Below are 20891 nucleotides of genomic sequence, written 5' to 3' on the forward strand. Positions count from 1 at the left end.
GCAGAATGACAGAAAAAGCAGTGACATTGCTCGCCTGGTTAACATGCACTCAGAGTCAAGAAAAGGAAAACGGTTCCCACCAACATGCTTAAAAACAGTGCGTTTCCAAAGCATGACGCATGGACATTTTGTTTCAGGAAGAAGCTCTGAGGAAAGAAAAAGTTGTTTGGCTTTAGAAGGTGACTACATGTGATGAGATTCTGATGATATTAAGTCCACCTTAAGTCACTTTGTAGAGTAAACCCTTTAAGTCACTGTTTTAGGGAGGGCCTATGCTCCTTACGTTATAGCATAACATTTAAAAAGTAGCTAAGAAGGTAAATTAGAAATTAGAAATCCAGCTCAGATTTCTAAAAGTTAATTCTAAATATGTACAGTTTAAATTGGTGCTTTTATGCACTGTGAATCAATCATTCATACATCAGTTCCAATGTATGCTAATTAACAATACATAATGAATTGCTAGTAGCTATATAAAACACACAAGCATGTGTTGCAGTGAGCAGACAGCCAGCAAACGAAAGTGATTGGGATGGAGTGCCAGCACACCTTCAATAAACAGCACTGTAACAGAAGAGCATTTGGAAAGTGGAAGATAACAGTGAGCGACCCTTTCTGTGTGTGGTTGCAGTGCATGCCAGGGGCCAAGCCAAGAGAAGCAGACAGCTGTGGATGGTCACAGCCTTAAGAACAATGGTTGGCAGGTTTGATTATTGCTTATTGTGTGCGTAAGAAAGAAAGAAAAAAAGAACCATAGGAAGAAAGCCCATGACCAGCCAAAAGGACTGCATCTTTAGTAGAAATGTAGAAACACATGGAGCTTCAGATATTATCAAAAATAAAAAAATATAAAAAGTCATACTCTCCCTAATGTTTTAATTGATGGAAATGTACTCCACTAATTGTAAATACAAAAGAGAATTACTACAAAACGTCGCTACCACAAACATTCAAATTACAGTGCAAGTTGCTCACAACAGACGGACAGAAATCGAATGAAAGCATGAAAAAGTGCTCCGAAGAAAATCAGCTTGGGCCAAAACCAACTGAGAAAGGCAGAGCGGCCGCTAGCTACAGAATTCCTCCCACGCCTTTAACACATTTTACTCAAATCCAGTGTACTACTCTACAATCAACCAAGAACATTCAGATATACTGTACAATTAAGAGGAATATCTCTCAGTTTGACAATCCGTGTTATCCTTGTGGTTAAACATAATCCAAAAAACCACAATCTGTATACAACATCTGACATAAAACTGTTTCCCCCTTTAAACGTCCTTTGAAATCCATTAAAGACCTCCAGCTATCATCTTAAAGCCTTCCTATTGCACCTGACAACAGTGAAATTAGAAAAGTGTGATTTACAGAAAATGCTCCATTAGGACACCACACAGTATTACACCAGAGAAGAGTTCTATCGGAGGATGATGACCAAGCGAGGCAACAGATCCTGGTCAACTCAACAGCTTTCCCAACAGGTGCCACCTTAAAATCTATTCATCTCTTGCTTCAACACCTTAATATCTCAACAACAAGTCTTTACAAAAGGTGGGCTACATCCAAATTCTAACTCCTCCTTAACGGAATAGATGTACGTAAATAATAATAAAAGAGTGAGAATTGGAGAAATAATCTTCCCCAAAAGTAGTAGGATTCTACAAGTGAAGGTATTCCTTTAGATTTCCTAACTTCCCTGCATAATCTGGATGTTTCATCTGCATGTACGTACAGTACATGGACACTGAATATACAGTTTTTAAGTTATGGCACATTGTAAGGAAGGTTACCCAGAGACGACTGATTATTTAGCTTTACAGAAAACTGTCTGAGGCGCCTCCAGGCTTTAGGAATGGTTCTCCCTTTAACAAATAGCCTGCCAAAATGTTGACTTTGCGTAAAGTTAGACTAAAGTCAGCAGTTTGCATCCAAAATTCAATACAAAAACGAGGATTGTAAGATTTAGAAACAATGGACGTATGATTGATTTTGTGTAAAAGTAGGGCAGGTGTTTCTATTCAATGTTAAAAAAAAACACAAATATGTCAGAAATATTGATTTCCATATAAATACAGTATGTGTCCAACAAATATGTTAGAAACTTTGCAGATAATGCCAAAGCTAACCAAGTGTAAACAGGTGGACTAGAGCTACAACACCGCAATTTACAAATGTGTACTTCATCTATTAATGTAGCTACGTGATTAGGTGTTACACAGTAATTTATCGGTATAACAATAAATTTAGATGTTACAATCCTTACAGATATCGGATTATATTTATTGTGCATTATAATGCCAAGCGTGAGACCAAACTACTAACATTATCTTAACCCTTCAACAGCTAAAAACACGCCCTCCTATGTCTTCCTCATTAAAGCGGTAGCACACTCCTTCCTCCTCCCGTTTACCATCATTCCCCTCCTCCAGCTGGAGACTCCCAAAGGAGAACTTGCCACGAGGCAGCGGGGACGAGTTCACGCCGTTCGAATTCATAGAACTGACAGCAGCAGGGTTGCCGTACATTAAAGGCTGGCTGTACGCGCTACTACCAGTGTCCGACTCTGTGTCGCTGGAGTCGCTGCCGCTGCCACTGCCACTGCTGGTAGACCCGTCAATCATTTGGACTGGCGGGTTTTGATTGTTATTACGTGTTGGGTTGTTACCGGGCTTTCCCTGACGACCAAACAAGCGCTGCACTGTGTTGGATCGATCCTGACTGGGAACCACAGGGTTCCCCGCATTATTGCCATTTGTGAGAAACATCATTCTTCGCTCCATCGGGGCAGAACATGGGGCTTGGGCGTGTAGCCCAGAGCGATGAGGGTTATGCTGGTGGACGGGGGTGGATGTCAGCTGGCTGAGAATGAAGGGATCTGTATCGGAGCGATTTCGATTGTTGTTGCAGTGATAGGGTTTGGCGAAATGTGGCGGTGTGTTGTTTGAGGCGATCGGGGAGTAGCTGCCGTAGTGGTTTGGTGGGTGGGATGGCGGCGGGGAAGTGGGAGTTTCCACTGGGAATACTCCTGGACGTTTACTGAAATAATGCCCGCCGTCATCCCAACGTGTGCCGGCGCGCTGCTGACCGTGACCGTTTGTCATCTCAGCCTGACTGACAGAGTTTGTGCGGTGGTGGAAGCCGCTGATCACTGGGCTGGAGCACTGACTACGAGTCCCGGTTCCTAACGGTCGCCCTACTACTGCGCCCGACTTGTCTCGACCCTGAAAGATTTCATCCAGCAGCGTGCTGTTGAGCGGAAGGTGGCCATGAAATGAACCTCCATTGGGCAAAACATTATCAGTTAGCACGTGACTCACATTAAACCTGTTGTTAGACACCGGAGACTGATCTACAGCGCTTCTGTTACCCAGCATACCTTGCTGCTGCTGCAGCCCTATCGTACCCTGCTGTTGATGCTGCTGCAACAGCCCCTGGTGATTGGTGTGGTAGAACCCATTTACATCCCCGAACAGACTCCCAGCTTGCCCCCCATTGCGACTGCTATCCCCGTGCTTATTTTTATACACACAAGGCTCATCCGCATTGCTGTCATTTGCACTGCTGTGGCCCCTGGGAGCCCGGTTGTTCTTTGTCACATCACATTCACTGTCTATGTCGCTGCAGTCTATGTAAGGAATAGAAGAGCTGCTGCCTTTGTTTGCCCTGCAGGATGGACCTGGGTTGAGGAACTGCGGATCTGGTGCTGATCCCGTGCCGTGGTGGATTTGTCGGGACTGAGTTGGGTCTGAGCCGGGCGCTGCCGGTTTATCGTGGAAGCCATTGGTGGTGGTTGCCGGCGGCTCCTCCGAGCCATTACATTCAGCTCGATGGCCCAGTCTGGTTGAGTCAGGCTGGTCGGCTACCTGGACAGACATGGCACTCTGCAAATGAGTAAAGGGAAGAAGAAGAGCAACAAGTCGAGGAAAACAAAAGGAGACGGAAGAGAAGCATTTTAAACTCCTATCCAACTGGGCTCATTAAACTGAATTCCAGACTTTGATTAAAGAGGGAAAGGAGAAGGAACATTCAAACACACTTGCTCGCCTGAGCTGCTTTTGTATAAAAACAGCTTTGTACTTTTGGCCACAGAGCAGCTCCAGATTAAAGAGAGAAAGAGAAGTAATAAAAACAGACACAGAATCTGTAAATGTATACAACAAGTAAAGTTACAAGAAAAATGAAAGTTACAGTGTATGAACTAAAGCAAGCAAAAACCAGACTATGGATGAATAAAGGTCGGTGTGTGTTAGTGTTGAAGTGCATATTACCTCTTTTGGCATTTGCAATCTGAAGGACGACGACTGAGGGGACATGCTGCTATTGGACAGGATCTTACTGTGCTTCCTGAAAAGAGGGGAGGGAACAGATGAGTTCAAACCATGTGCAAATAACCATTAATTTGATTGGTTTTCCTGTTTTTGGAAGTATTCTAAACAAATGAGGGAGCTTCACCTTTCAAATGGGACTTTCTTCAGCTCTGAGTCTTTCACATAATCGATTATCTGCTTCTGGGTGCGACCGCTGCAGGTACAAAGAGAGAAAAGCAAGGAACAATGAAAACACAAATGCAAATGCAGTAGTTTTCTATCATTTCAATTACTGTCCTCTCCTCACCTGAACCGGAAGGAGGATCCTCTGGTGAAGAGGATGGGCTTGGGTTTGGGCTTTGGCTCCTCGAAGAGCCTGAAGAAGGCGTGGTACTCTACACAGATCTTCCAGAAGATTTTACAGCAATCCCTGCTGGCCATGGCAAACTCCAGCGTGTCATGGTGGGCACTCTGCTGGAAGACGCAGAGACAGATATACTGTAAGTATGGATGGAGGGAAGGAGAAATGCAGGATGGACAGAAGAAATAAGTAAAGGCTGAGGTGTTTTATGGACTTACAGCGGGGTCTGCTCTCAGCTTGATTAGGAACCGTTTGCGTTTGAAGCTGAGCTTGCGAACCTTGGACCAGTTGAAGGCGTTAATTTTTGTGTACCCCTGAATAAAGACATTATGAGAAACAGATTAATATTCATGAACGACTCAAATTCTCAATGGAGAATAAAAATCTAAGTATTTTAAGTTATTTTAAATCTATTTTGGGCGGCTTTTCCCCATCATTCCAGTTGATAGGCATGAAAGACATGCAGCCAAGGGCCGCAGGTCGGACTCGAACCCGTGCCGCTGCAGGACGCTCCCACTGGGTGAGCTAGAGGTTGCCCCAAACATAAAAGTATTTTGTCTCAGCTTGAGTCCTGCTAAAATTGTCAAACTGACTAAACTTCTAGACATGTACTAATATAATGTCCATATCGCAAATGTATTATTATTTTTTGCTATAAACCCTAACCACAACATGTAGATTTACTTCCTAGTTTTCTCTACATCTTATCCCAAAAAGAAATTCACATTCTTCTCCCCTAATTAATTAAGAGGCTGCACAGTTGGGGAATGAGTGGAGGTGCCAAACCACAAAAATATCTTCAAAATGATATGTGCAAACAGAGAAGACAATAATAAAGGTCACACTCCACCCAAATATTTCTACAAAATATTATGCATAACCTTCTTCCAGAAGACATTTAAGGAATTTACAACTCAGATCTGGTAATACAGCCTTGTTCTTGACTGTAGAACTAATTTTTCAGCAAAACAAAAATGTTTTCAGTAGGTTCTTAGGTCTGATTTTTATGGTTTTACCTGGAAAACCAGCACACCAATGTGCGCCACAGCCAGACTGAGTTTAGTACCCTCTCGGTCCTTGGCTGGGTGTAGACGAACACCGTACATCTCCAAACGCCGAGCGATTTCCAGCAGCTGGTAGTCTGACTCTGCAGGAGTCTGCCCACTGTGGAGAAGAGTGATCAATTAAGCCATTAATTATCCATCAATCAACATCATCCATCAACAGCTTCCTCGAGCTGAAGAAAGACACAACAAAAAAATCATACTTTCTTCTTTCTCTGTTAGCATAAAATTAGTGTCTCGAGAGATTAAGGTGGGCACCGGGGACTGTTAGAGCACTTCCCTCCATTTATCTCTCCCCCAGTGTCATTGTCTGTACTGTATGTTCCAGCTGCTAGACATGACCCATTCCAGGTTTCTACTGCAAGTGTAAATCAGAAAATATGAAATACCCCACAGGATTAGATAGCCATACCCACTGTGGGCGGGCACAACAAATCTGCCACAAAAGAAGTTTGTTTCCTCACAAATCTGAAAATAGCTTCCTGTTTCCTGTATGAGCTGCTGAATTAGCCACTTCCTTCCTGCGTCGGCTAAGGGAGGCTGAGGGATTGGGGAGGGGGGGCAGGAGCCCACAGAAAGAGTATGTGGTTCACCGTGTGACTGTAACAAATAATAAACAAGTCAGTGGTTTGGTTTTCAGCACCTATATGTGGTTAGGGACCGGTTTTTGGGCAATTTGCAGATAAACAAGGAAATACATTTGTCATGTATTTGCAAAACAGCGGTGGGTAAAGCACACATAAATGAGAAGAGAGGTGGGCTGGGACAATGTGTATTCGCAGGGGCACAGAGGGATTGCGATGTGGTATGTTTGCAGATAGCCACCTCTGCGGGGGAGAGATTAAAAGTGTGTACTGTATGTGTGTGTGCATGAGTTGTGGTTGCAAAGATAATCATCTCTGCAGGAGAGAGACTTACGGGTTGGGTGTAATTGTGTAATGGGTGCGTTTGTGAACGCATACAACGAGACTTGCCGTGGAAGTGTGTGTGTGTGTGTGTATGTGTGTGTGTGTGTGTGTGAAAACTGATCCCGAGTCAGACTAAAGTTTAGCTCATTATTGTTTTTCAAGCAAGTATAATCTTGACAAGCTATTTACAGGTAAACAGTGTTGCTAATAGAATTGTGTAACTAGATTATTTAAGTTTTCATGTAAATTAATATTCAAAGCAGTGCATTTTCAAACATTTGAGAGATAAAAGATTTTTTTATTTAGAAGTACACCTATTCTATGCATAAGCGGTGAGTCATAATATCTTTTTTGCACAAAAAAAAGAAGCAAAATATTTGCCAATTCCATCTTCTCAAAGGTGAGTATTTGTTGCTTTTCCCAGTTTTATGTCATTGACAACTTTGTCTTTCGCAACGTTGGTCATATAAAACAAGCGATTTTGCATACTTTATAGTATAAATTGCATGTATGGTATAGAGGGATCTCTATAAAAAAACATCCAATTTATGTTAATTTGCTACTTTAATGTAAAACCATTGCTTATAGAGCGCCCTACCTTTATCTACTTAAAACCAAATGTGTGTCCATGTGAGCCTGAACATACATTTAATGCATGTGTGGACATGTGTGTGATAACTCACACATGCTTGCGGTGGCAGTCAGTGATCTTGTCTCTGATGGCGTCCTGGTCGGGCAGGTACTTATTGTGGAGGAGATGCTGCCAGCTCTGGGTTTCATCAAAATCTCCTATCTCGGCTGATGGAGAGAGAGAAAAGGAGATGGAGGAGAGGTGGCAGAAGGGTGAGAATTTAATATTTATTTGGAGTGAAAAGAGAAGAGAGAAATGGGATGGGGGGATTAAATAAAGATGCAAATTTCTGAGGAAAAGAGGAAATGGCCAAGCTAAAGATAGCATGAATCTAACCATATACAACATAATAAGGAAAACATACAGTTTTATTTTACCTGCCTCTATTCTAGTTAGTTCCTTATTAATATCCCATCCTAATCTACTCTGCTGTAGATCAGATGAAGTGTGCTGATGCATGCCTCTCCATCTGTTCAATACTAGCAATAATAAACCCTCATAGTGTACTGTACCACCACCCGCAGGTGCAAATACAGGCCACAGCACTGGTGGTTACCACGGCAACCAATTGATATCAAACAGCATGCTGTGTGTGTAGGTGCCCTGCCGCTGTCTGCAAGACTGATCTGAATCCATAAGTTCTACATCCTTCACATAATGGCCGCTGAGATGAAGACATATAGCTGTAGGAGCAGGTGCTGTGTGATGGAAATAAAGTGTTCCTTTAATTCAAATATCTAACTATAGGGGATCCCTGATGCTTTATGTAACTGGAAAGACAATGGAATAAAGAAAGAGGGACAGGAGGGCAACATATGATCCGGGATCATGGTCTCATGCTGGCAAGCATCTGTCCTGCTGGAGCGAACTGAATCCTTCTTGAAGACCTTCTTCCCATTAGTGTTATAAGTATTTGACTGAACCAGTTTAAAATTAAACTAGAGTAAGTGCAAATAAATACCCCCAAGGAGAATATTTTTTATGTATTTGTGTGTTTGGTGATTTATAGTCTTCCATTTTGCTTTGCTTTTTCATTAAATTGGATCCCACAATGAGAACTAAAGTTCATTTCAGACATGGAAAACCTAAAATTGCTGGCTTCTTCAAGCTGTTACAGTGATGGGCTTTTGTTGCTCTGACATTAACTGTGTGTCACGGCTTTATTTAACAGTAATGATAGCATTTACAGCGTGATATTCGTCACCTGGCGCGTGAGAGAGAACTGTAACTGTTTTTCCCATTGTGATGGATTCAAAAACCACACATAAATGTGTGTGATATGGACTTACACTGAATGATGTGGGAGACCATGAGAGCAGCGCTGGTGTCGTTACAAATGAGATGACCGCATGCCAGGTCGTGTTTAATCTGCAGGGCAAACAGATACCTAGAGACAGAGACGGAGAGAGAATAAAAGACACAACACAGACAGAAATAGAAGAGAGTGTGGGAGGGAAATAAGACAGAAAGCAAGGAGTTAAAAAAGGTTATTGGCTTACCATCAAACAGTTGGTAATTATACACACAGCTGATAATTTGAATCCACTTACCTCAAACCCTAATTGAGTTTATGCCCTTTTTGGTTAATCATTAAACTTGATGTGGACGGCATAAGTAAAGTCCCATACACACACCCACACACCAACACACCCACACGGAGCTAACCTCAGCTCAAAGACAAAACATACACAGTCCATAAACTCTTTGTGCTTGGATGTTTTATATATTTCAGGGTAACAATGAAGCTAATGGAAGAACAAACACATTCAGTCAGCTGATTCACCAGCTCTCTACTTTCTGTTCAAGGACAAATAGTGGACTGGCAGAGGTGCACATTCAGAGTGTAGCCATGTGTGTATAAGTGTGTGATTAATGGTCCACAGCAGCTTTTTATGTGATATCCAAATCCAGCGTTTATAACTGCATGATTATCTCTCTAATAAAGTTAATGAGGCTTTGGCGACTTTCAATATCTTTTTATTTTAGCCTCGGGTCATTTTACTATGTAAGAACGCTGCACCAATTTAGAGTGAAAAATAAACCATGCCAATTCAAACTCATAAAAGATACCAAAGTGCTATTTTACTTAATGTATTAGCAACATGGGAAAGAAATGTAACAACAAATAACATTTAGCATCTAAAATCGCTTTCTGTTCAACAATATTAGTCTTCACCGCCATCAGTGGTGCCGGCAGCTGTAATCCTGTACGCACCGTGTAAACCTTTTTTTGTTTATGTATCTCTCGTTTTTTGTGTGTCTGAAACAACTTCAAGCGTTCGCCGCTCAGTAGCTTATTTAGATAGGCCTATATTAGTTTTATATGTGTGAAACTATGAATAATGTGTGAGAATGTCAGGGTTTCTGCAGGTTTCAACAATTCAAATTTAAGACCTTTATCATACCAGCAAAAGTACAACAAAATGCAGAAGATGTACTTGCAAAGTTGCAAAATTATTAAAATTTAATAAAAGCGAGAGAGAAGGAAAGTTCTGTACATACACGGTTAATTGTATTTGGATTAGCGAAAGAAAGAACTACACCATTAAAGAATAAAAAAATAAAAAATAAACTTTCAATGCGCATTAGAAGTAATGTTGCATAGAAGTAGGAACATTTACGTCCAAGAACACAATGCTTCAGCTTGTTTCAGAGTTTTAATGGTCTATATAATATTGATTATTTTTTAAATTTTCGCCGTGGAAACCTGGAATGTGTGCAAGTGTGTTTCTATGTGGCTGGCTGTGTGATGTGCAATAGACCTATTGCACGACTCTTCTGCAAATACGAGCTACTGTATGAGAGCTGTGTCAGTTTCTGTGCGTACTATGAAATAAAATCCTGCCGGCACCGCTGACCTCCATTATATTAATGCAGCACCGATGGCCTATGTCCCATTTTGAATAAAAGGCTAATAGAAGAATGAAACAGTATATCGTCAAAGAACTCTTTCTTCCATCTGTCCGTCAACAAGTATGGTCTGCCTTTGCACACATTACCCATGAATGGAAACACTGACAACAGTGAAATGCTGTGAGAATTACACAAAGAGGGGAAAAACCGATGTGTACCCACTTCCTGTTCAACGCTGGAGTCAGCTGGCTCACTTCAAGACAATATGAGGTCAGTGGAATAAACTGGCCAGCTGAGGGGCCAAACATAGTCAGTGAAAACTATGCAAAGCATTCTGAACTGGTGATAATATTCTCATGTGAAATTAGAGATATAATCCTCAAGATTACAGTCCTGGTTGATGGTAAACGCTTGTCATGTTGTTGCATGTTGGTGCTCAATGGCAGTCTCAACAAACCTCAGTGTTCTAACACATTGCATTGCATTTCCTGCAGTAACTTCATACAGCTCGGATTCAGCTGCAACAAAGTAAACAGAGAGGCAGATATTGAGTTAAGACTGGATTAGATGAATGCATCGTCTCCACTGAATCCCTCTCAGTGTATCTGCAAGTCTTAAAAAGTCTTAAAACTGAGTTCCATTTTCCTGATAAAAGGCCTTAGAAAGTATTAAAAGGTCTTATCTGATTTCAAGACGCTTCAGGACTGATTGTGAAATCCTGCTGGGAGGTACTAAAAAAGTGGAATAATAATAAATAGGGCTAAGCTTTCTAGGAGCGGTCTTAAAAGTCTTACATTTCTGCAGAGATTCTGGCATATGAGGGCAATTTAAATGGAGAACTGGAAAGGTCGACCCTGCCACTAACAATAAAACTCCTATACAGAGAGGTAATTCCAGAATGTAAATAAACTGAATGGCTATTGCGAACTGTAAATAGTATTACAACCGGGGTTTTGTTGTAACTTTATTCAATCTCAAGAGATCCCCTCACAGATGGGAGGCTCGCTTCCTGCTTGGCTCTGGTCTCAAGTAAACCCAGCTGGGCAGTTAGAGGGAAGGAAATGCAGCATCATGGAAAAATGGGGCAGCAGGTCAAAAGTTTGGGTAAGGTGATGCAAAATGGTGCTGTTCTGTCGCTATAGTCTCGAATGAGCTTACAGACTGTGCAGTCTGGACCTGTCAGACTAAACAAAACCAACAGGCAGACAAGATGGTGGCTGATAATTGACAACAAAGAGTTGAAAAGGAGGGAACAGGTGGAACATTTGTCCTATATGATTCATCTTTGAATGCTAACAGGAAGAGGAAAAAAAGAAGCTTCTCCAGATACAGCTGGGTGTTTGAGATTGATGTAACACCAAAACGTATCCTCCAGAGTTACAATCGTACGTCTTTTTTCACAATACAAACCAAAACTATCGATTAAAAGTGGTCAGATCATTCAGTTCATTAATTTCAGCTGATTTGGAAAAACTATTATGTTTTTAATGAGCTTTGTTCCCAGATGAATGACTACATTTTTATTTTTGTTTGGGTCCAAAGAGGAAAAGAAAAACTTGTTTGATGTTATGGCATGAGGATATAAATGTGTTGGTAAGGGGCTGACCGAGGACAACGAAAAGTACAAAAGAAGATGCAAAGATATTGTAACAAGGCCTCTGCTAAATGTTCAGACACAGCTGGGAAACTTTACCTAAAAAAGGACTGAAAAACATTCTGGCCAGACAGAAAACCAAAAGCAAAACAACATGTCTTTTAATCTACAAAGTTCTTCCTCAGATAGGCGTGGTTACTGTGTGGAGAAGACTTACCGAGTCAGCTCCTCTAAGAGCTGTGTGTGGTCAGGAGGGAAGAACTTCACCACAAAACGAAGGATGGTGTTTTTAGGCCCTGGAGGAGGAGATGGTTGTTAAGGAAGAAATCGGTGTCTGATTTAGAACGATTTGAGTTCATCAGTGTGTAACGTTTACTAAATGACTGTAATTCACGGGGCACGGCTGGCTGTTCTCACTGCAGAGACACTCAAACCTAAGACAGAATAACGTAAATATGTTTTTAAATCAGTCATGTTGAAAATACTCACGTCTGATCTGTTTCAGAGTCGGCTTCAGCAGATCCAGCCACACCTACCGAGGACAGATCACAACCTGACTATAAGTACTCTTCATTAAAGACTTGATGAAACTTGAGGATTTTCTCTGAAAATTCTGCGGTGAGAATGACTGTGGTCCTTCTACAAATTGTTGGTTTAATACTTCAATAGCATAGTGGCATATCAGAGGGACTTCCATAACCACATCTATAAATAATCAGGATTTGAGCTCAGACTGTGTCACCTTAGTGCATTTGCACTCCAAATGTTACATAAATGGCAATAAGTAGTGTATAAATCTGTATATGATATAAACATAATAAATCCTTACATTACAATTCAGAGATTTCCCTTTATTTCTTCTGAGGTTTCCTAGAAATAACTTTATACTGTTGCACTAATAGATGGAAATATAGGACATTCCTTGTTCTTTACATACAACATAATACATCTGTCAGTTATTGTTGTTGGATTGTTGACATGCTTTGCACAAAAGCAACCAACTCTCCAGGATACACTAGCAATAAGTTACAGTTAATTAAGTTAAAGATATTTCCCTAGACAGAGTCCAGTGTTTGAGGACGCCGAAGAGTTCGTTCATTAGTGGCTTTTTTACACACTAATGCAGATTAGACTAGGCAAATCCTACGAAACATTTTAGATGATAAAAGTAGATCTGAGGTTTTAAACTAGATGACAAACGAGACAACAATTCCGTTAAATGTTTTCCCTACGGTTGTAGCTGCAGGCAAAGGCACAAAGAAATTATTATTTATTGTGTTTATTTTGTAATGGAAGACACAAATAACAGTACAACAAGAAAATCTGGCTTTCTAGTTCGGAGATATTGCACTAAAAACTGTGAAAATAGTTTGTTGCAGATAATCATTGTGACTAGATATTCTGCAAAACAAAATATATGGTAATAAATACCAATGTAAGTATGCCCCTCACCGTCATCTTGCGCTGGTCTTGGTACTCCAGTCCAAAATAGTCTCCCTCTGACAGATTGAGATGAACGCAAACCAGGTCAAACAGCACTTTGCCGGGGGAACGTTGCTGCAAGAGAAGAACATGGGTGGGGGGAAAAGCAAATTAGATTAAAAATAAAGGAAGAAACTGGAGGACAGGGGAGGTGAGAAGACGAAAGTGATGCAAATGCCACAGTGTCACACAGCATCTCATCAGGGGAGTGTTGGGAATAGAATTGAGAGGAGATCAGGAATAAAGTCTTTTTCAAAGGTTATATGCAAGGGATTTAAACCTATAAAGTCTCCACACGTGTCATCAACCTTTCCTAAGAATTTTATCTTATTTTCAAATACGTCTAATTTAAAAAAAAAACTCGGTAAGGAAGGTGAGAAGCTCTGAAAAATCCTGACTCGTAGATTTTAGAGCCTCTCCTCACTTAACGAGCTGCTGACCTTTGACCGGATATGTGGTCTGGGCTTCAGATTTGGGTCTAATGAATAGCTGGAGGCAAAGGCTCAGCTGGGAGTGTTCAGAACAGAACAGAACAGAACAACCACAATGCCTCGGGAAAAAAATGTTTGTGTGAGTGTGTGTGTGTGTGTGAGTGTGTGTTAGTGTGTGTGCTCTCTCTGTCTAATGATGCAGCTATACCTGATGCTGGCAATGCAGAGATAGCATTGCGTTGTTAGCATGTACAGTGTATACCAATGTTTTACCAAATAACCTCTTCTCCAGAATTTGGGATTTCCTAAATAGCCAGACGTGGAACCAAACCCCAAAATTAGCCCAGAATAATTTTCTCCGAGGCAGCTCAAGCTAAACGGTACCACCCTGAAGAGTTACAGTGTACTATTATTATACATTCAGTGAGTCTGGTGAGGCTCTAGGGATTATGTAGTTGTTTGATGGAAAACATCCATTACCTTTGACAGGCAGATGTAATTATAATAGATACAGTATTACTCATACACATTTTTACATAACACATTGTGTCATCCCTCCTCTTTACACCTTTTGTTCAAGCAAACTGTAATAGAGGACAAATAGCAGGATGTAGCAGATCATTTAAAGTATTAAAAAAATAAAAAACATAGGCATATGCAGTTGAGATCTACGCTGTAGTTGGAAAGTAATGGAGGAAGAGAGGAAACAAGGCAGAGAAGAAAAACGAGGAGGAGAGGAATCAGAGCGGTGAAGGCCAAGGTGTGAGCCAAATCTGTCACCATCTGGCTACCGTGTGTGTGTGTGTTTGTGTGTGTCCATCTGTTTCTGTGTGGTCAGCCTGTCTGCAGGGACACACCTACATACTGCACTCACACACACACACACACACACACACACACACACACACACACACACACACACACACACACACACACACACACACACACACACACACACACACACACACACACACACACACACACACACACACACACACACACACACACACACACACACACACACACACACACACACACACACGCAATCCAGGCCTCTAGAAACAACAGTGGTGGTTATTCTGTCAGTCAGACAGCTGAGATCCAAATTGACTAGACGACATCCTGTGTGCGTGTTATGACAGAGAGACTGCAAGTTCATCTTGATAGATGCCACAGTTACGAGCAAAGCTCAGGGATTCCTGGGTAGTGGTAATCTTGGTTTAAAGGAGGTTAAGAGGGGGGAAGGAGAAAAGGAGGCGGAGCAACAGGTAAAGGAGAATCTAGGTGCTGTCTGCATTTATTTGTTTAAAAAACATCTTTTCCCCCCCCCATTTGCATTGTTTTTTGACTGAACAGTACTTTTGTTCAACTATGCACATTTTAAATTTGGTTTATTAAGAGTTGCATAGAAATGCTGTCACGAAATGTCCAACTTCCACAATGCAGGGTCCAGTTTTCCGAAAACAATGCTGAGACGCAGGAGCTTCATCGTGATGTGACCCAAGAAGAGGAAGACAGCAGAATATGGCGTTAGAGATCTAGACTCTACAGACTGAGGAAAAGAGGAAAGGAGGACAGAAAAGGACAAACAGAACAACGTTTTTTGTACCTCTTACTTCAGTAAGATGATGTCATGAAGATGTCAGTATCAGCCATGTGTTTTTCTGCTTTTTTAGGGGGTGCAAATCACAGTCCTTTACAGGAAAGGAGAGGACTCGCAACAGGAAAGCACGAGCAAGAAGCTGAAAATGCTTGGAATGCTAGGTTCAGCAGATCACGTCGCACAAGGGGAACTTTATTAGACTGAGGAAGATTTCCAAGTATGTTTTAGGTTAAAGCAATTTCCTTTAATATCAGCAAACCCTTCTCCGATAACTACAGTAAGCCTAAGTGGAAGCATCGGGGAGATATCCCATATCACTTTTAAGTAATGTAAGACACTGGAATGCTGAGGGCAAAGTCATTGAGGAAATGGTGGTGAAATCTTTAAATATCAATACCACTTAGAATAACACGGGCGTCCCAAACACGTGTCACCCACCTGACAGCATTGCGTCTGAAAAAGACCTAATTTTAACCCCAACTGTGTGAAAAGAAGCTGTAATGAAAAGGCAAGAGCAGAAGTGCTGGAAAGTGAGGACAGCAGAAGCCCAAACTGACTTTAAACCCAATAGGCGTGGTCAGATTGAGCTCTTTTTTGGGAGCTGAAGACACCCTCTAAAAACAACAAACAGTAGCTGGCCAAGTTTACTGAATCTGGAAAAGCGAGTGATGAAATAAGTCGGCTTCAGAGTTCAAAGTCAAATGTAGAAAATGAAACTTGTAAAGCCTGATAACCTCAAAATTGACACATGTAGGTTTGGAAGTGGTGAAACAAACATAGCACTGATAAATTACTACTGTGAACACTCAGAAGAGGACTCAATATACTGTGTAAACCTTTCACTGACAGGCATAGTTTCCCATTATCTGAGATAACACCTGTAAGTTTCTGATTTGACCGCTCAGTTACTAAACCCCCCCCCTCACTAGCAACGTAAGCCAACTTTGTATCAAGCTATGGGCGTGTCTTACATGGTCAAGATGAAAAAAGGTCAAGGATTCTTTGGTAGCGGAAGGATGTCATTTATCTCTTCCTTAGGAAATTTGTGTTGAAAAGTCAGACACTCCTTTGCCTTCTACTTTATTTTGTGACACTTGTAGCACTTTCTGGATCGAAATAACAGCCCTGGAAACAGATAAGGGAAACTCTGGCAGTCCAAACAGCAGGTTTTTGGTGAATTATTCAATAAAATCTATTATCGAGCAGACATGTTTAGTATTTAAATGTCACACTTAATTCCAGACATTTCTATGGTGGACCGTCAAAGGTTTAACAGGCTGCTCTCATGTGCTGTACTGATTTTAAGAGGCTTCAGATTCATCTTAGTTTAATTTTTGTTCACAAAACTTCACAACTCCACAAACTGCACTTTTCCTTGCTTAATGTGAGCGCCTATTTACAATCCAAAGTTTCAAACTAAACACCTGACAATGTGTTGTGACAGGTAGTTAGGGTCTGTTTGTTCAAGCTGTAACCTTTCAAAAACAAAGCCAATGCTGCTTACTACACTGAAGTGGCACTTGAAATGGAACAGCCTGTTCTCATGATCTGCTCTCATCTGGGCAACAGTTTCAGCACAGGAAATGGTCACCCGGCCGAGGTCAAACAAGCTATATATATATATATATATATATATATAGAGGTTTTGTTTATAGTAAAATAGAATTTAAAAACAAGGTTTGTTGTTGCACTTACTGGGTATCAAATTGTAAAGTGGGAATCTTCTACAAGTCCGTAGATTGAGAATTTGAAGATATAAAACCAACCAATGTGTATGTGCCTAGATTTTTCAGCTGAGAAGAGCAGACTGGGCCCTGTGGAGCACGGACTGAGGTTCTTTCAGTTCAAATCACAATCCCTTCATTCAGCAACTACCATCAATGAGCCTTTCTTAGTCAGCCAGAAACACACGCTTATGCTCGATCACTTGCACACAGACACATTTTTATCTTGGAACTTGATTTTTGTCTTATCTAGCAGAAGTGGAATGATGCTCTGCAAAGCCAGACGTATAAAGCACTCTCTCTGTAGCAAATGCACACAGTGACACATTCATTGGCATGCATGCTCGCATGCAGACACACAATTAAAAAGTCTGGGAAAACTATTGAAGTTAAACTTTCCTGCTGCAACTCTGTACTGTGAAAGCAGCCTGAAAGGGCCAAGATCATGTAAAGACAGTGTCCAGTTTTACACATTGGCCCACAATAACATGGCTTTTGTATTTTAAGATATTAAGAAGGCTAGAAGGTGTAGCAGTGAGCCTTGAAACCATCTGTCCATCAGTGGATTCTGGCTTTAAGCTGGGCAACCATCATCCTAGATGAAAAACTACTTCCAAGTAGAGCCTCAAGAAGTCATCAAAATAGCACCAGCATGGGAAAAGAAACATAACCCAGCATGTATATTTGCATTCTATCAGTGTGTCCTTGGAAAAATGTCAATGTTTTTGTTTGTGAAACAGCTAATGAGGAAAACATGACACATCTTTATTGATGGGACAGCGCAGTGCAGCCAAATAAATGGTTGTTTTTCACCAAGTGAAAGTCACAAGGGCTCTCTGCAGCTGGGGCAACTGCTTCCTCTTTCTGTTGACCTTTTCTTGCAGCAAACTAGATTCAATAATAGTGGTGCCCTTGGAACTAAGTATATGTTAGGAGGGGTTGTGTTTCACAACTGAGCATAAAAATATACATTACGGTCAGAGGGCACATTGAATGTGGTAGATCCCACACAGTGTTTCAGGTTTGTGCTACTGACAATAAACAAGGCTGGAGCCTGCAGCACAAAACACTGATTTACAAAACTGCTTCACAGATAGGTACTGAAAATGTGTCCAATTGAGCTTGATAATACAAAGCAATTTGATAAGCAATTAAATATATGTATTTTTCTTTGGAGCTCTTGTCCACTAGATTGAGCAAACACACATATTGTCCTACTTCCTTTTAATCCAAGACCTCTCTCATGCTGGCTAAACAGGAATGTCGTATGTCAAAGTAAGTGCTCACTCTATTCTACTCTCCAGTCGCCCTTTTGCCCCTTGAGACCTATAGCTGAGAAAGACTACATGTATTTCACTTCACTTTCTCTCTTTAGTCTTTATTCTTTCCTATTGTCACTGTTTATCTGTGGCCGATGCTTCCTTTATGTTAAGAGATGAATGCCTAATGAAAATGCATCAATTATAGTAACAGGCCTTTCTATCTTTCTCCCAAGCAAGTTAGTAAAGCAGTCACACCAGTTGTCTGTGTCCATAGCTTGATGTTCAATCTGTATCTTACTCTCATATTATCTCAAGCCGGTTTTCCATTTACCATAAAAAAGACAGACATATTTTACCTATTCATTACTTTGTTTGTCTTCCAACATTTTCCTTCACTCTCCCTTTCATCGGATCCTGTCTTGCCCTGCAAACCACGGCCAAGTAAAATATTCTCACCATCTGCCATGGTGTGCTGAGGGTTTACAGAGAGCCCCACAGCGTCACTGATACAAATGACCTATGAACACACCCCAGCCAAGTAAATAGATGCACATGGCATTTGTAGTATTCATACTTTGGGTTATGATAGATTACATTTGGAGGATTTGGATTTGATGCCCCACTGCAACAACAATAAACCTGGAAAGAGAAGTATTGAGACTCCTCATGTTTGGCGGAAATTTAAATCAAGACATCTTGCTGCCTCTTCAGAATTGTGATTTTCAAAACAAGTTTCAGGACATGCATGACTTAAAAGATATGACTTGAGGCAAACTGGCGTTAAGTAAGGGGATATTTAAAAGGAACTTCTGTGCAGTCCTGCACTCAGACTAATTTCAACAGGGATAGAAACCAGATGGGTGAGACTGATGATAAGAACTCTCCACGGGGGAAAAGGCAGGAAAAGAAACACCTCAAAGCATTTCAGTTTCTTGCTTCAGTCCCCTGCTATGAATTCCAGCAGGGATCTTTGTCAGGCAGATGAGAGAATAATCTGTCATTGCTTTGACGTTTTCAAATTGTACCATTACTGGATGTTTATTCACTGAAATTTTAGCAGCAATAGCCCTGAAATGGACATTTCTGTGACAATGAGAGAGAAGTGAGTGATTTTGGAAGTCTGAAAATAAAAGGGGATAGTTACAACCTGCTGAGAGAGCACCAGGGAATCACCTGAACCCTAACCTTACTAACACAGCCGGGCTGGGAATATGAGTACTAAGGTGTAATTTGAGCTGTAAATCTGTATTTTTTATTCGAAAGTGACATTGGATTGACAGAAAGGGGGGGGGGGGTTGACACGCAGCAAAGGGCCGCAGGTTGGATTAGAACCCGGCCGCTGCTGGCCTCAGCCCAAATGGGGCGCACACTCTTACTGGGGGAGCTAGAGGTTGCCCCTTGAGCTGTAAATCTTTAGTTTTTTTATATTCATGATCAACCTATCTTATGATGATATTCCAAAAGTTTTGTAGGTAGAGTATGTCGTCAGATCAATGGGCCAAAAATCAACAGAAAGGACACAGCTTAAACAGAGCAACGTCAAGACAGCTACAGAAATTCTTACAGAGTTTGGATCTTAAGTGTTTTTTCTTCAAAAGAGTCTTACAGGTTTCTTTCACTTTATCCGTTAGTGCGAATGCAAGATTTTGTCCTAGAACATTTACTTGTGCAGCGTTACCGCAAGCCTTAGAATAATTAATGTTCAATAGCCTAAACACACATGCTACACAGTAGACCATCAAATCTGGTTTAATAGTGTCACGTTAAATTCACTGTCAGAGTGCTATTTCTTCAGCTTTAGAATTGATACAACTGCTTTACTTGGTGCCACCTAAAGCAACTTCACAAATGAGGAATCACATCGGTGATCCCCCCACTGTTGTTCTTCATCCCTACTGTGTGGTGTACAGTGGTTAACCCACCAACTGCTTAGTTCATGTTAGAGTTAGGAAAATGTTTTCCCTATAGCCTGTGGGTGCCAATGTACCATCCTGAAAGATGGGGTATTTAGGAAAGGAATCATTTATATGGTTTATGCAAAATTATGACCTAAAGCACCCTATTTGAACTAAGGTACTCTGAAACATTTTAGTACCTGTACTTCGTCAATATAACCCTGGTATGAGGCTAAAGAATGCTGCGAGCCTTAACAGTTCAACTAACTCTCAAGGAAAAAAAAGAATTAAAAAAAAAAGAGTAAAAACATGCACTGAATAGAAGGACAGCTGGGATAGGCTTCCTCCCTCCTCGACTGGTCACCAATCCCATTTTCTTGTTCAGATTAGGTTAAACGGCTTAACCTAGCCAGAGAAGACAGGCACACACACCTAACTGGACTGTTGAATAAACAGCATGTTGACAAAATACCTGCTTGCATTGTCAGCAATGACAGCAAGGCACAGTGGGAAATGAAACAGGCAACAGCCCCTGATGGGGGAGGTAAAATGCCTACAGGCTGCTCTGAAAACAATAGTGTGTGTGTGTGTGTGTGTGTGTGTGTGTGTGTGTGTGTGTGTGTGTGTGTGTGTGTGTGTGTGTGTGTGTTCACAGCATACCTCAGGCAGACAATTAAATCGAGCAGCTGAGGGGAACATATGCACAATGTTGTACCATTAAAAAAGCAATTGGAGTCTTGTGTAGATGGTGGTCGGTACGTTTGTACTACGCCTTG

General features: G+C 41.2%; 1 protein-coding gene across 5 annotated transcripts in view; it reads right to left on the reverse strand.

Moving 5' to 3' along the window:
• Nucleotides 1-20891, reverse strand: part of LOC117939247 (FERM, ARHGEF and pleckstrin domain-containing protein 1-like) — a 52516-nt gene that overhangs the window by 14178 nt on the left and 17447 nt on the right. For 3 of the 5 annotated variants that reach the window (XM_034864420.1, XM_034864418.1, XM_034864419.1), the window contains exons 3-13: nucleotides 13171-13275; nucleotides 12208-12250; nucleotides 11936-12014; nucleotides 8561-8658; nucleotides 7324-7438; nucleotides 5685-5832; nucleotides 4887-4982; nucleotides 4615-4781; nucleotides 4453-4521; nucleotides 4269-4344; nucleotides 3677-3881 (exon numbers count right to left, since the gene is read on the reverse strand). In XM_034864420.1, coding sequence (XP_034720311.1) covers nucleotides 3677-3881; nucleotides 4269-4344; nucleotides 4453-4521; nucleotides 4615-4781; nucleotides 4887-4982; nucleotides 5685-5832; nucleotides 7324-7438; nucleotides 8561-8658; nucleotides 11936-12014; nucleotides 12208-12250; nucleotides 13171-13275 — 1201 coding nt within the window. The remainder of the gene's footprint in view (nucleotides 1-3676; nucleotides 3882-4268; nucleotides 4345-4452; nucleotides 4522-4614; nucleotides 4782-4886; nucleotides 4983-5684; nucleotides 5833-7323; nucleotides 7439-8560; nucleotides 8659-11935; nucleotides 12015-12207; nucleotides 12251-13170; nucleotides 13276-20891) is intronic. The other 2 variants (XM_034864421.1, XM_034864422.1) reach the window with 2 other exon arrangements.

The sequence above is a fragment of the Etheostoma cragini genome, chromosome 24, assembly GCF_013103735.1.
Source record: "Etheostoma cragini isolate CJK2018 chromosome 24, CSU_Ecrag_1.0, whole genome shotgun sequence".
Classification (NCBI taxonomy): Eukaryota; Metazoa; Chordata; class Actinopteri; order Perciformes; family Percidae; genus Etheostoma; species Etheostoma cragini.